General features: G+C 44.3%; 2 protein-coding genes across 2 annotated transcripts in view; one reads left to right on the top strand and one right to left on the bottom strand.

The window, feature by feature from the left end:
• The first annotated feature begins 3,995 nt into the window (after window positions 1-3,995).
• GSTK1 (glutathione S-transferase kappa 1) lies at window positions 3,996-12,202 on the top strand. Its single transcript, XM_086616788.1, is given in 9 exon segments — window positions 3,996-4,061; window positions 4,875-4,956; window positions 5,739-5,789; window positions 5,792-5,866; window positions 6,574-6,674; window positions 6,951-6,986; window positions 9,792-9,908; window positions 10,440-10,533; window positions 11,719-12,202. Coding segments are annotated over 9 exon segments (672 nt in total). The 3' UTR covers window positions 11,769-12,202.
• Window positions 12,203-13,184: 982 nt separating this feature from the next.
• The window catches only part of LOC104380643 (rap1 GTPase-activating protein 1-like), a 40,550-nt gene continuing 30,055 nt past the window's right edge, over window positions 13,185-23,679 (bottom strand). Inside the window, exons 20-24 of the mRNA XM_086622686.1 lie at window positions 21,249-21,375; window positions 21,058-21,160; window positions 15,053-15,138; window positions 14,370-14,445; window positions 13,185-13,228 (exon numbers count right to left, since the gene is read on the bottom strand). Coding sequence (XP_086478812.1) covers window positions 13,185-13,228; window positions 14,370-14,445; window positions 15,053-15,138; window positions 21,058-21,160; window positions 21,249-21,375 — 436 coding nt within the window. The remainder of the gene's footprint in view (window positions 13,229-14,369; window positions 14,446-15,052; window positions 15,139-21,057; window positions 21,161-21,248; window positions 21,376-23,679) is intronic.

Genomic DNA, 23,679 nt, shown 5'->3' with positions numbered 1-23,679 from the left:
CACTGATGGAGGCTGCTGAGCTGCACTGACCACTTTTGGAAACATATCTTTGTTCATAAAATGCTAATCGGGTACTAGCAGAGCCAGAACAACGTGTATTTAGGATTTGTTTTCCTAAGTTTGGCTTATTTGCAGAGAAGCAATTACATGCTTAGAAGAAATACATGACTGTCAAGAAAATCTTTCTAATTTCCCTTATAATTTCTTGTTGCTAAGACTGCCTGGACAGTTTTTGCTTTTTATTTCTTAATATTTTCATTGTAAATTTTTTTTTCTACTGAGTTAATTTTTCAACTTATGATATTTTCTTATTAGAAACTGTTTAAAGATCTCAAATTTATGCTTCTCCTCGCAGATACACGGGGGAGCTTTCTGGAAAATTATTAAGAATGGAGACTGAACTGCAAGAAAATCATCCGATTTCTGTTTCATCTTTTGGATATTCTTGCTTGTCACACGGAATCCCTTATACCTCTACTTTCGCATGCTTATTCCCCTCAAAATCACCTAAATTAATCCCTTTCCCTGTCTTTGGTTCCTCCCATAAACACCCCATAAAGCTATTGTACACTCAAAATGATCTTCCCCTGCATCCCAGGCCCCTTTGCAGTACCCTCCCTGCCCCGCTCCTGCTTCCCACAACAGTCCTGCTCCTGCTGACTTTATGGGTTTTATCCCTAGACCATAGGGCAGGTGTTTGTCCTGGGACAACCCCGGGAGGAGCCCAGGACAGTGTGTTCCACCTCTCCGAGAGATGGAATTTGGGTTCTCACATGTCACTGTGCCCCTGAGCACCTCTAGGCTGTAGAGATGGGTCTGTGACGTGCTCCTTCGATAGGCTTGGAAGCACCATGGCAGGGTATTACTTGGGCTCCCTCACCCACCATGATCTCTCTGTGCTTCTCTGTAGATGTGTTATTCAACAATGAAGGGGTTAAAATTTTTGTGTAGGAATTTCATGAAGGGTTCAGCAGGCGGTTTGCACACACCTAAGGAACACGAGATGAGCATCCTCAAAGCTGCCAGGAGTGATGAGAAGGGAGACTCTTTGTCCAGAACCATCTGCCCTTGGAGGGAACATCCCAGAGAACGGATAAACTTTGTTCCCGTGTTTCTCTGAGCCGTGAACATGCGCAGCAGTGACGTGGGGAAAAGGGAATTCTGGCAGGGGGAGATGGCGACCACCGACTCATGGACCACCTGCCCTGAACACACCCCAGACCCAAAAGAAAGGGGCGGAGGAGAGAACTGACCGTGCGATGAAATTTCCATGTAAAGCGAGAGAAAATTGAGCAATTGTTTAAGAGAAAAACAACGAATATGTAAACCTGTTATGAACATGCATGATGGCAGTGTGTAACTAAGGTTCTGCCCAGGGGCTGGGGGTGCAGCCAGGAGGAGACATCCCCCGTGCACCCGCACTGCAATAAAGAATTGCCATTTTCTAAAACTCCAAACTGGGTTAGAGAGTTTCTCTCCGGATTTTCGGTGACAGATGTGCAGATTAAGTTTTTTTATCAGACAACAACTTCAAGCTCTACCACCTGGTTTGTAGAAGGAAAAGCTGGACAGACACACGTCTGAGCTGGAGGTGGCTAAGGGAGCTTAGAACACGGTTCATGGCCAAGCTGAGAGTAGTTGCTGATAACCAAGAGATCCATGAGTGTAAGAGTACTTGTGAGACACGTGTGTAAGTGCCACTGAGTATTGAACTGGACTAACTGGCAAGCAAAAGACCCATATACTGGGCAAAAGGGCTCAGGATTAGGGCATCAACATGAGAGGGGCTGAGGGGCCATGCTGATTTTTAAGGGATACACAAATGTTCTCATGCTTGTGAACCTTCACACTAGGGTGAAGGGCTGTGTTTTCACGAGGGAACTCAACCCCGATCAGCCAGAGAGCAACAGGACTGGACTATCTATATTTACATTTTTTGGAATTCTGGTAGCATTACATATGAGTGTTGTTAAAAGCAGCACTCTGCCTGTTGCAGCCTGTGTAACTGGCCATGTTAGTGTCCTCTGCACGTGTGTGTGCACACGTATGCATCTCCCTGGGACACACACTCAGCCTCACAAAAAGTTATTTGATGCATTTATTTTTTTTTGTGGGGATAGTAGAGTCTTTCACTATGACTTTGTTTTCTCCGAGCACTGCTTTTGTATCCTGATTGAACAGTGACTCTGTAAATAATTGAAAGATTTTGTAAATCTTTGGAAGATTTTGTAAATTTTGTATTCTGTAAATATTTTGGAAGCCTGGAGAAGAGAAGGCTCCAGGGTGATCTTAGAGCAGCCTTCCAGTACTTAAAGGGGGCTACAGGAAAGCTGGAGAGGGGCTTTTTACAAGGGCATGTAGTGATAGGACACGGGGAAATGGCTTTAAACTGAAAGAGGGCAGATTTAGGTTAGATATAAGAAAGAAATTTTTCCCTCTGAGGGTGGTGAGGCCCTGGAACAGGTTGCCCAGAGAAGCTGTGGCTGCCCCATCCCTGGAAGTGCTCAAGGCCAGGTTGGATGAGGCTTTGGGCAACCTGGTGTAGTGGAGGGTGTCCCTGCCCATGGCAGGGGGGTTGGAACTAGATGGTCGTTGAGGTCCCTTCCAACCCAAACCATTCCATGATTCTATGATTTCCTGATCTTCACTGTTTAAATAAAGGTCCAAAATTAATTCCTTGCTTTTAAGAACTGCTCAAGTCATTCCAGCTGCAGTTTGCCATTGTTTCTCTACGCCTTATTACAGCACTGCAACTTTATTAAGGCTTATGAGCCAAATTTGAGATCTCAAATGATTTGACTCCTTTCTTTCAAATATTTACGGAGATTTTCCCTAAGAACATTCTACAAGAAGTTCAGGAGTGTCTGGCTCCAACGCTCATTCACACTCTCCAGATTATAAAGGCTGAATGTTATATTATATCATTGTTATTATATAATATAATTATAAAAGCTGAAGAGGAACAGGCCCATTTTCAGAGCTTTTGAGTGTTTGGAAACCCCTAACACCCAGTGAGAGATGCGTATCCAAGAGCTGAATTTATCCCCACGTATTCCATATGGTTCATTGATGTAAGGGAGGAAGTAAAGACCACAGAGCTGAGTCTGTAGATGCACCTCAGTTACTTCAAAGAGAAAATACTCAGTGGTGGAAGAAGGTGGTAGGGGAGCATACCACACTTTGGATCAGGCAGCATGGAGACGAAATTCCCTTTGCTGAAGCCAGATTGTGATTGCCTCCGAACATGAGGAGTCACCTGCAGCGAGAGATGATGGAATCAGCCCAGTGCTTTTGGAGGAGCTGGCTTTGTGCTTTGTGTGTGCACAAGCCATGCTGAAAATCGTGAAACAAACTCACGGAGTGTGGCAAAAACTCACAGGAAGCAGCAAGATAATATTTTGCCACCGTATGCTGTATGCTTCAGTGGGAGATTGGAATATTCTTGACGGGACTTGTACATGTCATGAAAGGAAACAGCAGCAGAGTTACAGATTATTTGATTGATGCGTGTAGCGTAATACAAAAAAAAAAAAAAAAAAAGAAACAAAAAAAAACACACACAAAAAAAGAAAAAGCGGTTCTTTGCTTTAGATGGCAGCGTAAGAAAAGTCTTTAAAATAACGTCAGCGTATTTAGACAGAACGGTTCGTAACTGCACCATTTTCCTGGCCAGCAAGAGCTTCAAAACTTTTTTTTAATTTTCTTTTTTAAAACCCATTTTCCATCCCCTCCGCGGGCTCCGGCAGGGAAGCCGCGCTCCCGGGAAAACATGCCGGACCGCTCCGTCGGGTCAGCGCCCGCCTTCCCTCCGCTGGAGCCTCCGCTGCTGCCGCCCGGCCACGGCCAAGGGCACGGGCTGCCCCCGGGCTGCCGCCCCTCCGCCTCCGCCCGGGGCGGGCACCTCGGGGCGGGCACCGGCGCAGGGGGGCGGCGGGCGGAAGCGGCGGGCGGCGCCGGCAGCGGAAGGGCGGAGCGGCGGAGCGGGAGGCGCCGGGATGGGGCGGACGGTGGTGGAGCTGTTTTACGATGTGGTGTCGCCGTACGCCTGGCTGGGGTTCGAGGTGAGGAGGAGGAGGAGGAGGAGGAGGGGAGTTGTTCGGGAGTTACTGCCGAACGTTTTGGTGTCGGGACAGGGTTGATGTTTACCAGGCGCACGCGAGCTCCGTCTGTTCCTTATTGACCCCCGCTTAGAGTTGTGGAATCGTGATACCAGTGCAGTCATAGAGTCGTAGAGTCATGGAATGGGTTGGTTTGGGAGGGACCTCAAAGATCATCCAGTTCCAACCCCCCTGCCATGGGCAGTGACACCCTCCACTACACCAGGTTGCCCAAAGCCTCATCCAACCTGGCCTGGAACACTGCCAGGGATGGGGCAGCCACAGCTTCTCTGGGCAAACTGTGCCAGTGCCTCACCACCCTCAGAGGGAAAAATTTCTTCCTTATATCCAACCTAAATCTGCCCTCTTTCAGTTTAAAGCCATTGCCCCGTGTCCTGTCACTACACGCCCTTGTCCAAAGCCCCTCTCCAGCTTTCCCGTAGCCCCTTTAGGCACTGGAAGGCTGCGATAAGATCACCCCGGAGCCTTCTCTTCTCCAGGCTGAACAACCCCAGCTCTCTCAGCCTGTCTCCATAGCAGAGGTGCTCCAGCCCTCGGATCATCTCCATGGCCTCCTCTGGCCCCACTCCACCAGCTCCATGTCCTTTCACTTTTCCTGAGATCGGAGCTGTCTGGCAGCCTGTAGGAAAGGATTTTGTGCCTATCGCTGCTCGAATAAAAAAGTATTTACCTCTGGTGTCTGTTTCATGCCTCGGCTTGTTTCCTGGCTGCGCACATCCCCTCTGACTCTTAATCCATCGCTGCTCCACGTTGCAGGTGCTCTGTCGGTACCGGCACGTCTGGAATATCGATCTGCGCTTTCGTCCGGCTTTCCTTGGGGGCATAATGCAGGCAACGGGTAAGCTGTGTGGGGAGATGAGCTCTGTAGGGAAATACCTTCTGCCCTGGAAGGACACTGGTGGGCAAACTCTTAGTGAGTGCAAAGCCCGCGGAGCCAGCAGTAAACTCAGCTTTGGCACCAATAACAAATTAATTTGAGGATTGTGGAACTCGGTATTTCCCGAGAAGTCGGCCACAAAGAGTCTCAGATTGTGGCCACTACACAGCCCCGTGGTGTTTGTCCTGTTTGTGGGACGTAGGCCCTACCAAAGTTCGTCAGTTCTAAAATAGGACAATAATAATTCGATACAAAGTGTTTTCCTAAAAGTCTGGCGTTGAGTTCGAACTAGAATTAATTTGTGCTACGCTTGAAGTTTGTGATATGCACGAAGGATCCAAGCGCGCCATAAAATAGTACTTGTGGCCTAATTAGGATAAATTAATCACTTAGGAGACTTACAACTCATAAATCACAAAATTAACAAGTCTCTACGTTTGTTTGCCTGTGCGTTAGCAGTTTAGCTTCAAGGTCATCTGTCTGAAGCAATAAAAATCCCTGCCAGGACGTCTGTACCTTGGTTTAAAACTGGTTCTGCTAAACTTAAAGGGTTGATCTGTGCAAAACCAAAGTAAATCATCAGTTCTAGTATTATCTTTGGAAAAGCTGTGTATGTTTCAGTAAGCCAATATGAAATTTTACTCTTCCTTAGGCACATGTATGGATGAGGTGTAATTTGTCCAGTTTTGTTTTGTTCCAGTGTTATTATAACACAGCTGAAAATCTCAAACTTTTCCTGAAAGGTAACAAGCCCCCAGCAATGTTACCCAAGCGTGCGGAATACATGCTGAAGGACATAAAAGGATGTCAGAATACTACCAAGTGCCCCTACGAATTTCAGAAGACAGCTTGCAACATGTCCTTCGTCAAAGTAAGTAAGAGACTTAGCTTAGCTCGTGTCTTTCAACTCTGGCACTTCTGGTTCGAGCTGTCCGTAACAGTGAAGGTAAAGATTAATTTGCTGTCCACAGCCTCCTCGTGTTCTCTGAGTGTGTTTTGAACCATAAACGGAACTTCTGGGGAAAAATGCTCATGAATGATGTTAGCGTGGAAGATACTGCGAATCAACATAAGCTTTAATGTTTGGGGACTGTTACAGATGGGGTGTTCAGCCTGGAGAAGAGAAGGCTCCGGGGTGATCTTCTAGCAGCCTTCTAGTACCTGAAGGGGCTACAGGAAAGCTGGAGAGGGGCTTTGGACAAGGGTGTGTAGTCACAGGACACGGGGCAATGGCTTTAAACTGAAAGAGGGCAGATTTAGATTGGATATAAGAAAAAAAATTTTCACTCTGAGGGTGGCGAGGCACTGGCACAGGTTGCCCAGAGAAGCTGTGGCTGCCCCATCCCTGGAAGTGTTCCAGGCCAGGTTGGATGAGGCTTTGGGCAACCTGGTGTAGTGGAGGGTGTCCCTGCCCATGGCAGGGGGGTTGGAACTGGATGATCTTTGAGGTCCCTTCCAACCCAAACCATTCTGTGATTCTAAGACCATGCTGTTCTTAGGTGGCACTTGTGCAGACCATCTCTGTTCCTGATCCTGTGCCTTTTTCAGTGCGTTTCTCTGTCTCCCCACTGATCCCAGGCACTCTTGGGGCTATGCGCTTTATCACAGCCATTGATATGACACAACCTCAATACCTGGAACCCTTATCTAGAGAATTCTGGATACGTTTTTGGTCACAGGTCAGTATTTTGTGAAGCAAACTTCTTGATCCTTTCTCTGTCACCCTTCCTGTCCCACTTCATTCAAATGTGGAATTTAAGCAAGAGAAAGGAAATGTCTTTTCACTAGAAGTCATAGCAGGAAACTTAATGTCATAGCAGTTCAGGAGCTATTACAAGAAAAGAACTAGCTTATAGTCAGCTTTAATTTGCCTTTTTCTTTGAAAAATTGCTTTTAAGACCAGAGCTCAGCTTTTGCTCTTTAATACTGAATTACTTATTTTATTCTTTTACCAGCATGAAGATATCAGTCAGCCGGAGAATATTTTGGCTGTAAGTGTCTCCTTTTTGTTACAACTTCTGCATTTCTGAGACAGATTCTTATTGATGGTTTGGATAAGTAACAGACATGAAAACAGCTTAGTCGAAGGATCACTTAGAGTTTTGAAAAATTGCAGCTAGAAAAAAGTGGATTTGATTTCCCTAGCAGCTCTGAAATGATTTTTTTTTTTTTTTTTTTGGCCATACTTTGAATGACACTCAGAACCAGAATGTCCTTTTTTGTTAGTTCATATGGTGAGATACCCAGGATGGACAATGGATTATCTGTTGATACTGTTTTATGAGCAGCAGTGAAGGTATGAGCAGTGTCTCCAGAAGGCATTGAGATTTTGCTGCCATATGAAATCTTCAGGTGAAATGCAACACTTTGGGGAAGTTGACTTTTCTTGGAGTGATGAAGCCAGCCTTACTATTAAATTCAGTGCTGTGTTGCCCTTTTGGAAATTGTACTATTTTGATGTATTTTCTTTTGCTGTTTGGATTACAGTAAAAGTTGTAATGGCGTGTAAGTTAGCATACCCTGAAATCCTCTTTAAGGGCTCCCATTTCTACATTATTTTATTTTTTTAAGTTCTTGGAATATGAAGAAAAGAGAGGAATTGTCCATGACTAGTCTCTGCTATCCAGCATCCCTATTTGAAACCTGAAACTTGTAGTCTGGCTGTTTCCCTAGAGTCTAGTCCTTGCACTTCAACTTCATCTTAGTGCACCTTTTTCACCAGAATTTCGGCAAAAGTTTGCATTTCATCTTTTCAAGAGGCAAGATTTGAAGGATGCAATTAAACCATGGTGCATTAACCCTGGTAGGCAGCTCAGCACCACATAGCCATTTGCTCACTTCCCCCCACTGCCCCATGGGACAGGAGAAGAGGAAAAAAAGAAAACAAGAAAACTTGTGGGTCAAGATAAAATTGCTTAATAAGCACAGGAGAAGTGGAATGCCAGAGAAAGAAAACAAAAGAAGTGATGCAAAGGCGATCACTCAGCACTTCCCACAGGCAGACCAATGCCCAGTCAGTGCCCAAGCAAAAAGTGGCTAACCTCCCCTGAGGCTTTAAACCGAAAGAGGGCAGATTTAGGTTGGATATAAGGAAGAAATTTTTCACTCAGAGGGTGGTGAGGCAATGGCACAGGTTGCCCAGAGAAGTTGTAGATGCCCCATCCCTGGAGGTGTTCAAGGCCAGGTTGGATGAGGCTTTGGGCAACCTGGTGTAGTGGGAGGGTGTCCCTGCCCATGGCAGGGGGGTTGGAACTAGATGATCTTTGAGGTCCCTTCCAACCCAACCCATTCTGTGAATCTATGATGCTGTGTTATATGGCATGGAGTGTCTCTCTGGTTAGTTCTGGTCCTGTGCCTTGTTGTGTCCTCTCCCAACCTCTCGTGCACCCACAGTCTATCCACTGCAGGGGGAGAGTGAGAAACAGAGAAGGCAACAAACACTGTGCAAACACTGTTCAACAACAGCTAAACCATGAGTGAGTTATCAGCATCGTTTTGGTCACGGATCTAAACCACAGGACCATACAAGCTGCTGTGAAGACAATTAACTCCATCCCAGCCAGACCCAGTCCATAAATATATACAGAAAGTCCTTGCGCAGACTCTGAATCCATCATTATTTAAATAAAGCAAGGACATGCTCCTTCAGAGAAATAAACTTCATACTCAAAAAGATCTGTGTGTGATTTAGTCACTGTTTAGTGGTCTGGGAGGATCTACCTACGTTCAGCACGGCAGAGAGGTAGACATCTCCTTGTTTGCTTGTGTCTGTCATCCCTGCAGCAAGTACTAGACCTTCCTCTCTTGTGGAAAAACACCATCCAAAGCTGGGTGAGGGCTTCAGCTCTTTCACCTGAGTGTGTGCAAGTGACTTTATTTTACACATCAATTAGAAAAATTGAGTGTTGTTTACTTGATACTGTTCCTTAGTGGTTTTTCTTTTTTTTAACTTCTTTTTTTTTCGGTGAACAGTAACTTCACATAAATTACTACACAAGCAAAGTGTTTGAATCCTGCCCCAGTCCAGTTAAATACCTGAACACCTGCATGTGCAGGATTACTGGTCTTTGTGCAATATTTGAAACATTTTTTAAGGTTTTGGGGTTTTTTTAAGGAAAAAAAAAAAGGTGTGTCATTCAGGTAGATGGCATGGAAGTTAACATTTTTTTTGTGAAATACTTTATTCACATAGGTACTTGTAACTTTGATGTTACCCAATAGACATTGGACCTTTACTTTTGGCCACATTATCTCATCCCTGTGTGGCAGAGGTACAGAGGAAGCTAAAAAAATAGAGTAATAACACTAGCAACTGTTGAACCTCTTTGAGTTACAGTCTCTTTCATGCAGTATCACTTAAACTTCCTCTGTGACCACATTTGTCATACAAACTGGTTTGGTTTTGCTGGGCTTGTACAGTAAGATTTTCAGAACAATTTTTTTTTTTTCAGTAAGTTATCTCTTAAGTAATTGGATCAGAGGTTAAACTTTTTTTTTCCCTTTGTCTTTTTTTTTTTTTTTTTCTGTTTAGGATCTCCTGGGGGGGAAAAAAAAAAAAAAAGTGCAGATTTGGGCTTGGAATTTTAAAATATCCCTTCTGCTTTGTATCTGAGAGTTGATAAATTACGAATGGGTTGGGAATACAGCAAGACAATTGTGCGAGAAGTGCTTCAAGGGTTGTAATTTCTTTGCTAATAGACCTTGAGTGCTAACACTGAAGATGAAATTAATTAAACCACAGTAGGAATTAGAATATCTAGCATTAGAGTACTCCTAATTATATCATCTCTTCTCAGGTTGCAGGACAGGCTGGGCTATCATCAGAGGTTGCCCAGAAGCTACTTGAAATGATATCATCCCCTGCAGTGAAAAACCGACTGAAAGAGACAACAGAAGAAGCAATAAAACATGGGGTGAGATGCTTCCAATGCCATTTGGCATCACAGCTGTGCATTCCTTCCCTATTAAGAATAGTAGGAAGTAAGGAACAATGAAGGTGGTGATTAGAAAGCACTATATTGCCCGTCTCTCTTAGGTGGTCTTTGCTTTTTAGGCATGTGAATGCCAACTCACTGGTGGTGGTAGTTTATCACACTGTCACCTGGGAAACCCAGGTTGACCCATTCAGCTCATCTCAGCTGGACAACAAGGACTGGGAGCTACAGGACCAGTACCAAGTGATACCAGGATCACTACTTGACATAAAACTGTGAATTTATGAGGTTGCTTTTTTTGCTCCTTCAAAGGGGCACACAGGCTCTGGAGAGTCCCCTACTTTCTGATGGCTCCATTAGACTCATCTTTAAGAACGAAGAAGGTGGAAAGAAGGGGAGGGGGGGGGGGAAAGTGAAAGTTTTTGCTTTTTATTCCTGAAGATTGATGATGCATCCGCAAAATTTTCTCTCATTGTAACATTCTCTGTTTCATCTCCGTGGTGTCAATAGGCATTTGGGATGCCAGCTGTTGTGGCTCATTTTAATGGGGAAGCTCATCTCTTTTTTGGCTCTGATCGTTTAGAGCTGCTGGGCAGCATTATAGGTGAGTAAGAACGTAACTTTTTGTTTCATGCTTTCACCTTCTTTTAATGAAATACCTAATACAGCTAAATAAAACACTCCTAATGTGTTTCAAATATTAAATCGTGTTGGGTATCCTCATCGGATGAAACTGCTGGCTGGAACGTATCTCAGTACAGTCAGAGTGACCAAAGATGCAGTCCTTTTCCAAACAAAAAGTAACTTGAGCTCCTCATCGTCTTCTGATATGTTTCAAGGCTTTGTGCTCCACATGCCATTCTCAAATTGCTACTGAAACCCTTTAGTTTTCAAAAATGTTCATGTGTAACCTTTTGGTACTGGGCATCTTTTCATTCTTCTATTGATAGAATATGAATTTTAAATTTTTAAAGAGAATTGGAATAGGTTCTGATAGCTGATAAAACTCAGTCACCTGCTAACATGAGTTAGAGGGTGTTTGACTATCTCAAGATTTGGCACTTGAGAGAGTTTGTCACCAGGAAGAGTTATGCACATAATTAGCTCTGATGCATCTTGTTGACAAATTTCTGCAGAAAATTAATGTAAATTAAAATCAGTCATAGGCTTAAACATAAGGTTTTTTTGAGGTTTATTTTCCTTTCTGGATGTGTTTCTGATTCTGTGGAAATATCCTTGATGAAGATCAGAGGGAGGAAGATGAATACCCAGCACTCACTATGATGGTCACTAATCCTAATAGGAATGTTATGGCCTGGTTTCTAGTCTCAACTCCAAGCAGATTTTCTTTTTGTTTCTCTTACTCTCCAGCCCCCCACCCTTTTTCTCCTCCTTACCCCCAGCCCCTCAAAAAAGGAAATCAGTGGAAACGAAATGCTCAAAGCCTTAGGTAATAAAATAGTAATTAACCACTACTGAGATAAGGAAAATCAAAAAAGGAGAATTGGCTTCACCTTCATGTGGAGTGCCCCAGACCTGCAGAGTCTCTCACCTGTGACCAAGGAAAATTATTCTAATTCTCATGTGTAGCTTCAGTTGTGACTAGACAGTGAAGGATTTATGGAGCTGGCTGAAGCATGCCAAACGAGATAGAAATCTGTATTACATCATCCGTGGTGACTCTTCAAAAGAGGAGTAGGAACAGTCATCCTGCTGCAGAAATGTGACTGGCCAGTCACTTCTAGGTATTAAATGTTAACTTTCTCTTCCGTGCTGGTTTGTCTTGCAGGTGAAAAGTGGCTGGGACCAGTTCCAACAGTACCAAGCCCCAAGCTGTGAAAAGTCCTGGGGAAATATTTAAATGAGTGAAAATACATATATACATGGTCAAACTTTGGTGATTACCTGACTCTATCCAATTTTATGGAGAGATGCCTTTCTCATCTTTAACAGTGACTTCACAGTTCAGTCTCATCTATAATATTACGAAGAAGCTCGAGGTTTGCCACTATTATGAGTCTGGTGAGGTCTTTACTAATACAAATGTGCTTCTTTTCTCTCAACAGATTGATGATTAAATATTAAATATTGAACTTCTGACAGATTAAACATTCTTCTTTCCTGATTAGTTCTCTTTCTCTTACCCTAAGAGCACGAAGATTAAATTGTTGTGGGACTGCAGTCTCTGGATTTCTCATACCTTCCTGCTTGTCCTTCAGAAACACACACACGTACAGCCTCAGAGAAGCTGGCCACATTCTCCTTTTTTTTATTTCAAGTCCGAGATACCACATAGACACTAGAAGCACAGGACAAAGTTTTCATTGCTTGCTTTTACTCTGCAGCATGGCAGGTGGAGGGGACACGAGAAAGAAGAGTGGAAGAGAGAGGGACAATTCAAGCCCAAAGAAAAACCTGGAGACCCAATCAGGTATTTCAAAAGGAACTGTCCCGCTCCTGGACAGTATTTTGTACACTTTGCTCTGCAGTGCCTGGCATTTGAGGAGACCATTACACACATGCTTTCTCAGGCACCAACCCCAGACTTTGTAGGAGTCCTTAACTAATGCCAGTTTTTCGGTAATGTCATAGAATCATAGAATGGTTAGGGCTGGAAGGGACCTTCAAAGGTCATCTAGTCCAACCCCCCTGCAAGGAACAGGGATATCTCCAACTAGATCAGGTTGCTCAGGGCCTCGTCCAACCTGGCCTTGAACGTCTCCAGGGATGGAGCATCCACCACCTCTCTGGGCAACCTGTTCCAGTGTTCTACAACTCTCATGGTAAAAAATTTTTTCCTAATATCCAATCTGAATCTGCCTCCCTCTATTTTAAAACCATTACCCCTTTGTCTTTGGAGAACAGTGGTGAAATCCATGTAGGTTTAACTGGTAACTGACCAAGACCATGTTTTGCTTCCTCAAGGATGGCCTAATTGCTGCCTATCCAGAGGTGGTTTGGATATGGCTATGAGGGACTTCCCATCGTATGGTCTGCAGAGGGAAAGATATGCAAACAATAAAATTAAAACCAAACCACTTCATTTTTCACTCTCATCTCTGATGACAGTAGTTAGAAATTTCACACTGAAATAGTTTGAACCTGGCCCTGTACTGGCTGAATAAGACACTCAAATTAATTTGGTTTGGATGAGGCTTGATTTCTCAATGATTCTTGGCTGTCTCTGACGCATCACTGAAGGAAGCAGAAGAACTAGCAGCAGCTGGAATTCCGTTTTTTGTCTCTTTCTGGACTTCAAGGTAAAGCATATTCATGCTTGTTCACTTGAACAGCAAATCCTGGAACAAAAGCATGAGAAAAAAAAAAAACTTTCCTTCATGTTCTTACAGCTGTGTTGTGGGAGTATAGTTTGTTCTCCATTTCAGAATTTTTCTTTCTTACACCTCTTTCAGCTCTTCAGGAAATATCCTATAATTTGAGAACTCCTTCCTCCTTTTCACCAGTGCACCTATTAGTCTTTGGGCAAATTTAGCCTGGAATTTAAGGAAATCTTTGTGAGGCCACATTCATTTAGGAGTTAGAACGACAGGGAAGTTGTTATGTACGTGGATGCCATATGTTTTTTTGAGTCCCCTGAAGCCATATCAGAGAAATTTTTTACCATTTCCCCCTCCGAGATTTTCTAGTCTCCAGGCTGTGCTGTCAAACTGATCCCAAGATTGTCATAGAAATGGAATGACCGAAACATCACTCTAAGCCAGATCACCCCAGTGACCTGGGGCCACTGCCATAGGCAGTGCTGCCTCAGAAATGGGTAAAATGCACCTTTGTGGAGGTGATGAACTCTGGTGGGAAGGTGGGAGAATGCGAGGAACATCTTGAAACAGTCTCATGGTGAAAGCCAGGGTCTCATGGAACTTCATCCTTTGACCCAGCTTGACTGAAAAAAAAAACAAACCAACCACCAGCCTTTGTGACAGAATGTTGTTGATTTGGCAGATGGACCAAATGAGATGGATCTTACCGACTGCTGTATTTCCCAAAATGATGTTAAAGGCCTTTAGACCTACTTGAAATCGGTGGCAGTGAATGGCTCTGAATGCCACCAGGTGGCAGCTAAAAGCTCAGCATTACTTGAAAAAACATCACAGGTCTAAGCTGTTGTGGTTTTTTACCAGGCATGAAGGTAGATGCTCAGCAGTAATAAGAACTGCCAGATATTTAGGAATAGCTGGAAAATTCTGTTACAGATAGGTGCTACCTCTTCTACTTAGCCATATACCAAATAGTTCCTGAGAGCCTCACATCCACATCACTTTCAAGGTGGCACGCTGTTTAACTGTCCAGCCAGAGAAGATGCTGGGCAAGGAGAGGGACTTTGAGCTGAAGGAGAGACCCAGCGACGCACGCCAAACTGGACTACGAACTCTAGGGAGCAAACTTGGAGTTGTGTTCCCTTTGCTCTATTACAGACCTCACCAGGAGATCCAGTCCCACTTCCTATTTCTGGAATATCTGTGAAACTTATGGAGAAGTAGGTCCCACGAATGCTAGGCTGAAAGCAAACAAGCAAGCATCTAGAGAGGCACAAAGTCACAAAATGAGCAAAAGAAAGTGTTTCAGTCAAATAACGAAACCATAGGAAGCAGAGGATAGATGCAGAGAAAGCTAGGTGGCATCTGAGCAAAGGAAAATGAATGATGAAAGGAAAAAAGAAGAAAACTGAGCATGGATTAGGGCAGACAGAGGTGTCTTAATGGGAAATGCTGTTCCCTGAGAAGGAGCAGGCAGCCAAGAAAGGCAGAGCTTGGGTAGATGAAGCAGGCCAGAGTCAGCCAGCCATGGGAGATCATTTGGGGAAGAAAGGATAGGATTAACTCTGTTTACTGTGAAGCTGTACCCTCCACCCTGAGCCACTGGCTTGGGGATGCTCCTCACCTAGCGTGTGCCAAGGCTGTCCTCCAGCGGTGACCTCACACGCAGCACAAAACGGAGACCTGCAGAACAAGGCAGTTCTTTAACCTTCCCCTGCAAGCACCTTCTTCTTGTCCTTTTCTTGTCCTCTCAACCCTCAGCAAGCAGAGCCTGCTGGATTACGTCTCTTATTTTCTCATCCTTACCTCTGTGCAAGTGAGAAGGAAACGTTTTATTAAAGCACTTACTGGATTATGGTGCCGAGCATCTGCTTTGCTGCCTTTTCCTTTTCCAGTGGAGCCAGCAACACTGCTGGAAGGAAGCAACCTACTTCCTAGAAGGGAACCAAGCACAGAACAATAAAGAAATAATCAAAAGAGGGTATCCCAGGAGCTGCACACATAGCTGGTTTTACCCTAAACTTCTCAGAGATCTGTGCCTCATCTACAGGTAAGAGTGAAAGGGATGTAGCTACATCCAACTTGACTAACGTTACCTGGACCTACTGGATGAAATACTTTGCAAAATTCACAAAACATCCTTCTGCTTTCTGTAATCATCTGTTTATACTCACCATACACATTTCACAAGAAATTAGTATGATGTCCTTAACACAACAGCCCTCTGAGACAATTCTAGTTCATTCTGAGGCTGCTCTGCATCCTATGCACTAAGGATGGTTTAACATTATTAAATATAATTTATATTAAATATAAGTTCTGGGAGTTTATGCATGGCTGTATTGCCACAGTAAATATTATAACTCTTTCCTTTGAATCAGAGGAAAATGGAAAGAGTGAACGAGGGAGTTGGTGTCAGTGTGGAATGTGCTAAGGGGGCAGAAGGAGCAGACGAATTCCTTTGATGACATACCTGTCCACCAGTCAACCAGGAAAGTTAAGCCAGCTGTAAAATTCAGCTAATGAGGGATTCCTGCAATCAGATGGCAAGCCAAGATCTTCACAGGAACATTTTTTTTTTTTTAATTTTGGAACTAAACAGGATCATACCAATATTTTCTAGAGAACAGATGAGATGCAACTGTGCTTCAGCAGTTTTTCAAAGGCAGACTATCCCCTTTCCCAGTTTCGTGATGTCATTTAAAACTCTGAGGTTTAAAACCCAAACTGGTAAATCACTGCCATTTGTTGCTAAACTGTGGCTTTAAACAACATGAATTTGCAGTACCATGGTTCTCCAATTTGTACACATCCCAGCTGCAGTACTCTGAAGTTTAATTCTTGTGTATGTTCGTAGGTAGTGACTGCATTAAAACCACATCTAAACCAACTATGCATAGGAACTAACCTAGAAGTGTCTTACAGAAAGGGTTAAGGAGGGTTCTACCTGAATTTATATCCTGGCCTTGAGGCTAGAGGAAGTCCCCTCTGCCTCATGTGATGTGCACTAGCATATGAGATACGTGTTGTGGCTGCCCCATCCCTGGCAGTGTTCCAGGCCAGGTTGGATGAAGCTTTGGGCAACCTGGTGTAGTGGAGGGTGTCCCTGCCCATGGCAGGGGGGTTGGAACTGGATGGTCTTTGAGGTCCCTTCCAACCCAAACCATTCTATGAGTCTATGACATGTTAATGCTTTAAAACCAACTCAGAAAAATAGCAGTTTTGGCACTGACAGCTCTCTGTGTCTCTCTAGCTCTGGCAGCACAATGACCACAGACTGCTGCCAATTATTTTTTTTGTCTTTTCAGTAACTTTGCTCTCACAGTCTGAATGGCAATTTGAGGAATCCAAGAATGTGTACATGGGTTAGGAATTCTAGAATCATTCAGAGTTATGGTGGGCATCCAAAATGCGTTCGGTTTCTTCATAAAAAATCAGTTCAGTCTGATTTTACACAGCACATTCACTGTGGCTGAGTAGTTAATGTATAGAATCACAGGATGGTTTGGGTTGGAAGGGACCTCAAAGATCATCCAGTTCCAACCCCCATAGCTCGCTGAAGGGCAAAACTGAACCACCTGGATGCCTCTCTGTGCCCCAAGATGTTTTCTTTGTTTTCAGTTTAGCTTAACTGTGGCATTGCTTCAGTTTGCTGCGCTTGGTTATGGATAATTACAGTTCTTCCTTGCTTCCTTCCTTCCTTAGAATTAATTCTAATTAATTCGGATTAATCCGAATTATCAAGGTTCATTTAAATGTAATTTTGTCTTGGACTGTTAACATATATTGCCAGCCTTGATCTTTTGGTGATTGGTCATCTATCAGGACTGGCAGTAGTACATGAATAGAAAATTTTTTAGTATTTGCAAAAATCAAAATAAATATATCATCCCTGTTTTTTTCCCTTTTTTTTTAATTTTTTTTTTGGCAACAAATTGCTCTTAATCCTACCTCTTTCTAGCTCAAGAACTATCAGAATTTCTGGGAAATAAATAAATTGCAAAAACTTTGAAACTCCTAAGGACAAGATTTCACTTTGTGCTTAGAAAACGCAGGCTCAGCTCTGCTACCTCATGTACCTCGCACGCACGTGTAACCTTTGATTTCCTTCCTCTCTGCCCCTTCGTCTGTGACACAAACACGCTCTAAATGGTGTGGATGGTGACATCATCACGCTTTCTTACACTCAAGACTACATCTCTGCAGGCTCCTGATGGCAGCTAGTCAGAAAAGTATCCACTATGTTTTAACCATGGCTCTCCAGGCATAGTCCATATAGAAACCTGCCTGTTTGTTGGTGTACCTTTATATATTTTTTTAAATTTTTTTAAAAATCTCTGCACTGAAGATTTAAGGGTACATATGGCATAGCAAAAAGATCACCTCTCCTGCAGGGTGCAGCTGTCTTCCCATGCCAAGGTGCTGAGAAACCGCAGTGAAAGTTGTGCAGTGCCAGTACCAGATCTCTGCTGTTGACAATGGAGCGTACAAAATCTCAGAATTATGTTGAATTTTACATCACATCCTCTGTAATGATTATTCTCAGTGCTGTGTATTAGTGATGCATGTACCTGTGGGGCAATAAGGAGTCAGCAGACAGGAAGAACTATCTGGGAAGAGCAGCAGAGGCCACTGGAAAGCACGCCTGCTTCCAGTATCCTTAACAAAAGGGGAACAGCTAGGTGGAATAACCCAGCACTTTTCTACTGGAATGTATATGGAGCCAGCAGCTTTTCCCCATGGTGGCAAGCTGGGAGCCCAGAGAGAGCTGGGTCTGTACTATCAACCTAGCACCTGGATCTGGATCAGAACTTTCATAGCTCAGCTACAGCTCTACAGTCCAGGGGGATTTTCTGGAAACAAAAAGAATGCAGGAAGGAAAACGTTGCACAAGGGGTAACAGAAGAGAGAACTCAAGCCAATGTAATACAAGTCAATAGTGGATCTGTTCCACTGGGCTTGATGTGATGCAGGTAGGTGGGAGTGATAAGTGGATTTGTGGAAAGATCACACTTGGATTAAACTATGGGCTGTGGTAGGGAAAGCGTTAACAGCTGTTAGACAGCACTGCAGTACGTCTGTGCCTGGGAATGCTCTTGGAGAAACGGAGGGCAAGGGGAACTGCAGTTGCCCACAAGGTCAAAAGAATGTCAAATCATAGAATCACGGAATGGTCTGGGTTGGAAGGGACCTCAAAGATCATCCAGTTCCAACCCCCCTGCCATGGGCAGGGACACCCTCCACTACACCAGGTTGCCCAAAGCCTCATCCAACCTGGCCTTGCACACTTCCAGGGATGGGATCCATCAAATCCTTGATGACAATTGGCCAAGATGGCCAATAGCATCCTGGCTTGTATCAGAAATAGTGTGGCCAGCAGGACTAGGGAAGGGATCGTTCTCCTGTACTGGTGAGGCCACACGTCAAACACTGTGTTCAGTTTTGGGCCCCTCACTACCAGAACGACACGGAGGTTCTGGAGCATGTCCAAAGCAGAGCAATGAAGCCAGTGAAGGGTCTAGAGAACAAGTCCTATTAGAAGCAGCTGAGAGAACTGGGGCTGTTCAGCCTGGAGAAAAGGAGGCTCGGAGGAGACCTTATCACTCTCTACAACTACCTTAAAGGAGGTTGTAGCCAGGTGGGGGTCATTTTCTTCTCCCAAGTAACAAGCGATAGGATGAGAAGAAACGGCCTCAAGTTGTGACAGGAGAGATTTAGATTGGATATTAGGAAAAAAATCACTGAAAAGGATGCCAAGCATTGGAACAGGCTGCCCAGGGAAGTGGCTGAGTCACCATCCCTGAAGGTATTTAAAAGACGTGTAGACGTGGCGCTCAGGGACATGGTTTAGTGGTGGACTTGGCAGTGCTAGGTTTACGGTTGGACTCAATGATCTTAAAGGTCTTTTCCGACCTAAGTGATCCTATGATTTGTAACAGATAATTTCTGACACTCAAGTAAAACAAACTAGTTTTCATTTACACTAATTTTCCACTCCTGTTAATGTTTCTCATCACGAGTAAACACAAGCTCTTCACTTTTGACAGAGGACCATCTTTCACACCTGCTTGGTCTCAGTGCAGTGCCATGATGGCAACAGGAGTGAATAAAGCTCAAACATTTGTGAGGGGAGCTGTGGCCTGCTCAGGATAAACCCAGACCTGTGGAGATGGTGGCCAGGACAATGCCATGGTGATGCAGTGAAAACCCTCGTGCCACCAGGCACAAAGCAGCTATTGCCTTTATGGTGTCATTTCCAGGTCCCTTCAAAAAGAGACAATTTCATGGTGTTGGGCCTCCTGGCCTTCAAGTATTTCTTTATCCCTCCTGCTCTGAGCTGATGATACTGGACTCCTTCTTCCTAGCCTTCAACAAAAGGATCTACAGAAGCTCGTTCCCAACTTCTGCCCTTTCATAGCAGCTCATCAGCTGTCTTCTACTCTGAAGGTTCCTGACATGCTGCTTTTTTATGAAAAAAAATCCCATGTTTAACACCAGGCAGGCTCTGTATACAGGACCCCACTTACTAATTACAACACACAGCATGGCTCTCTTCTTCCTCTGCACAATCAAAAACTCCACTTGTTTCTCCTGTTCTTCCAGGGTTTCAATACCAGCCCCTTGGGTTCTCCTCTGCCTCTAAGTATACAAGCACTCATGCTGTGAGTTGTTCTGCAGAAGTGGAAAAATCTCAGAGAACCTCTCACAGAACAGAGGTCTCTGCAGACCATCTCCAGTATGACGTTTCCATTCCTGTTGCTGAGATACAAGGAATTTTAAGCAGGGATCTGATGGCCATTCTTGGTATCTCACACTGGGCTGCTGCAGAGATTGAGACCTAACTCTGTCTTTCAGGTAGACTGTCTCCACTTTCTGACCCTTGTAATCTTTTTCAACAATCCCTTTTCAAACCATACCTATAAAAATTTTGCTGTTCTTTCCAACTAACTCTCTTCCTTGCCATCCACGTAATCCACATTTCCACCTGCTCCTACTCCAGAATCTTTTAGCAACAAATGTTGTTCCACCTTCCACCGTTCCTAATGACTTCCCAATCTCAAAAGCTTAATTTTTGTCCATGATAATTTCCCAAGACCTCACACAGCCCCTTCAGCCTCATTCTCAAAACCAGAATGAAACTGATTTAAGTTTTCCGTAATTTTAAGCCTAACTTTAGGCTGATGCTCAGCAAGAAATGCCTCAATCCAAACCAGTTCATTTTAACAAAGTGAAACACAACTGCAAACAGGGTCTGAGATCAGGGCAGCTGCTAGAACCTCAACAACAGATACTCCCATAGTTCTTTCTGCTACGGGACTAAAGAGAATTTACAATTATAATCTGCACTGTGAATGGATCCAAGCTGGCTCCAACTACTCCAACTTCAATCAACTACTACCCGAAGAGCCTAGTCTTGCCAGTCAAAAAGCTCAGTGCTGGCTAGCTACCTGATTACCCACCTTCTCAGGTGTGCAGGAAGCACTGTTTCCATAATTCCCACATCCAAACTATCTCGTTTAGAAAGGGGTATGGGCACTGCATTCGGAAGAGCAACCATTGAGACACACGCTCTCCACAAAAACACATTAATTCTTTGCCATCTACTACAACTTCTCCAGTGTGTAGAGCACTATTGATCCGTGCTAGTGAAACACACTTCCCCTTCCCATTCTCTCTCCGTTACAGCTTGCACACTAGCTTCTCTCCTCGTTTTTCTGAGCTGATCATCTACCTATGCTTCTCAAATCGCAGCGTACAAAAGGCTTCGCCAAACGAATGTGGCTCAACATCACGTATGTTTCTAGAAGCATAAGCAGAGGATTTTTTTTCGGTGGTTTTCTTTCTTTTTTTACCTGGTGAGCTGGAAGTACTGGGGGTGCAGTCACTGTCATCCAGCCACATACTCTGAACCATTGAATCCTGTTTTGGAGGGCCCTCAAGAGAGCACGTCAGCTCCTGGAGAGGGCAAAGAAGACGTGTTTTAATAATGCACTTGGTAAAATCAGGGAGGGGAGCCCGTTTGTTAAAGAGATCATACACCCACCCTGTCATTCTCCTCTTCCTCAGGTGTCTCATTTTGCCTCAAACCACTACAACAACTGCTTATACTGGATGAAGAACGTGAGAATGGCTGCATCACACAATATCCTGCAGGGTGACTCCTGAGCATTCTGTGAAATGCAAGCATTCAACATCAGCGTGCTTATTGTTATACGGAGGCTTGTGCTTTTGCTGACACAGCTTTATTACACAGCAGGCAGAAACAGGAAGAAGAAATTATTCATCCCCAGCGAGTTTTCCCAGCTCAGAACAGAATTCAGCTGACCTGGCTTGCATTCCTTAATTTCTAGTTGCTACTTCATTTAGTAGAAATGCCATTTCTTGTTTCCCTTCTGGGTAACTGTACGAAAGGACAAGACTAACCGAATTTTTAAGTCACGGACCTCAGTGTCTTAAAGCAGGGTGAGTCGAACCGCCTGCGTTTAAGCACTGTTTACCCCTGGAGACCTTCATTAAAATCAGCAGATGCCTTCGTTTTGCAGATCAGAGAGATTTTAGGAGCCTAAATACAACACGATGAGGTATTAAACTAGTGTAAAGGGAAGGCACTACCCAGCCTAAGCCACCCATTCCCACAGCCACTCTCAGCCTATCATGTTTGGTCTTCTGTGAAATTCCAGACAATTCCAGAAATTCCAGTACAAGGGGACTATAAAAGCACATTTTTCATGTCATAGAGCTTATCAACTGTTAGTGCTGTGTTTCTGGATGGTCGTTAACGGGAGGAGGAGTCATGAAAGCACATAGACATTAATCAGTGTCACAGAATGGTTAACCAAGAAAGTTTAAGGAAGCAATAGGGAGGTAGAAACAAATTACTGAGATCCGTATTATTTTAGGATGTCTCAGTGTCAAACTATCAGGATCAAGTGCCAAGCTCTTGCACAGACAGGTCAGAACCCTCCTACTGCTTACAGGTAGGAACATACCTAGGTAAAGATGCCCATCCTGGTGATTTTGCATGTGCCCAGTTGCCAGTAGACTGGCTCCTGTAGGTCCTTCCCACTAGACTTTTAGCTCCCACAGGGTCATTACGAAGGGAACATTCGAAGCAAACTGTATTGGACCACCTGACCACTGCTCTCTCAAATGTCATGGATACCGAGGTAGCCCGGTGCATGTATCATATCTATCAAGACAGACCCTGAAGGTCGGCTTCTCCCAGCTCAGAATTTGTGACCACGGCTTGCAGTCATCTAGGAGAAAGAGCAGCCCATGAGGCTGATATGCTTACGTGGTGGAAGGTGCACTGTGCACGTAAGCCTAATATTTATGGGGAAATACTCACTGCCTGCACAACAGACCAGCCAACAAGAGAGAGAAGAAGTGATTAAAAACGTTAAGGAACCCAAAAAAGCTAAGAGAGGCAAGAAAGATAAGACACCTTTAACATACTAAATATATTTATTCCTTCAGAAACACTGCAAAACGTGGCCAGTCTTGACCTACAAGCAGTAATGAAACCTAAAGTCCCAGGCATATTACATGCCAGCATGCAACAGGAAGAACGGTAAAGATAGGGCCAGGATAGGCCAAAGATATTTCCTCAGGAGATTAGGAAATATATTTTGGAGGAAATGAAGGCCAACATGCTTCTCCCTTGGCAGAGCAAATCAATACGTAAATTTAAGTGAGCTGGGACCTAGATTTCCACAAATCATCTCCTTCTCAGCATCCTTCCTCAGCAGGTTTCTCCATCCTCATTCTCTGCACTGTCCTTCCTGACCTATATCATCCAAAGGCACTAGACACAGAGGTGGAAACATGTTCTTCTGCTCTTGCTTTCTTGCTTTCTGCAGGCCAAGCTGTTCTCTTCTTGCTCATCTGAGCGGATGGGAACGGAAGGGGAGGCACTCAAGGTGGCCTCCTTCCCCCATCACTAGATGAGGCTGGTTGAGTGGCTGCTGATTGGGATGGGAAGGGCAAAGAGCCAAAGTGCTCCAATACGAGCTATCTGTCCATCTCCCTCTCCCAGGTTTCCTGCTCCAGGAACTGCCAGTGGAGCGTTATTTGGTGCCACTTGGTCTCTCCACAGTCCTTGAGGTCCTCTAAGTAAGTTCATGCTCCTCTTAGCCAGGACTCTCATTTCACCCCAAAAGTCTTGCCATTATCTTCAGTGAGGTAACCAGTGACTGAGTAGCATCCGGTCCACTCCTGATTGGCTTCGTGTCCCCACTCAGATGTGTCTGAGGAGGGAAAACACACACACAAAAAACCCATGTACTTCTCCTAGGATTTGGACATACACAGTACAGTGCTTGATTTTTCAGATGCAACCCAGAAAGCCGTCTGACCCTGAGGAGGTTTGCTACCTGGTTACTTAGGCTGGGCTCATTTTTTTTTCCTTCCCTCCTTGGGAAGAAGGATTATTTGGAAGGCTACCTGGACAGCAGAGCAGAAAAACCAAAGACAAT

The sequence above is a fragment of the Tauraco erythrolophus genome, chromosome 1 (genome assembly GCF_009769465.1).
Source record: "Tauraco erythrolophus isolate bTauEry1 chromosome 1, bTauEry1.pri, whole genome shotgun sequence".
Classification (NCBI taxonomy): Eukaryota; Metazoa; Chordata; class Aves; order Musophagiformes; family Musophagidae; genus Tauraco; species Tauraco erythrolophus.
The sequence above is the reverse complement of the archived record's forward strand: the minus strand, read 5'-3'. Positions and strand labels throughout refer to the sequence as shown.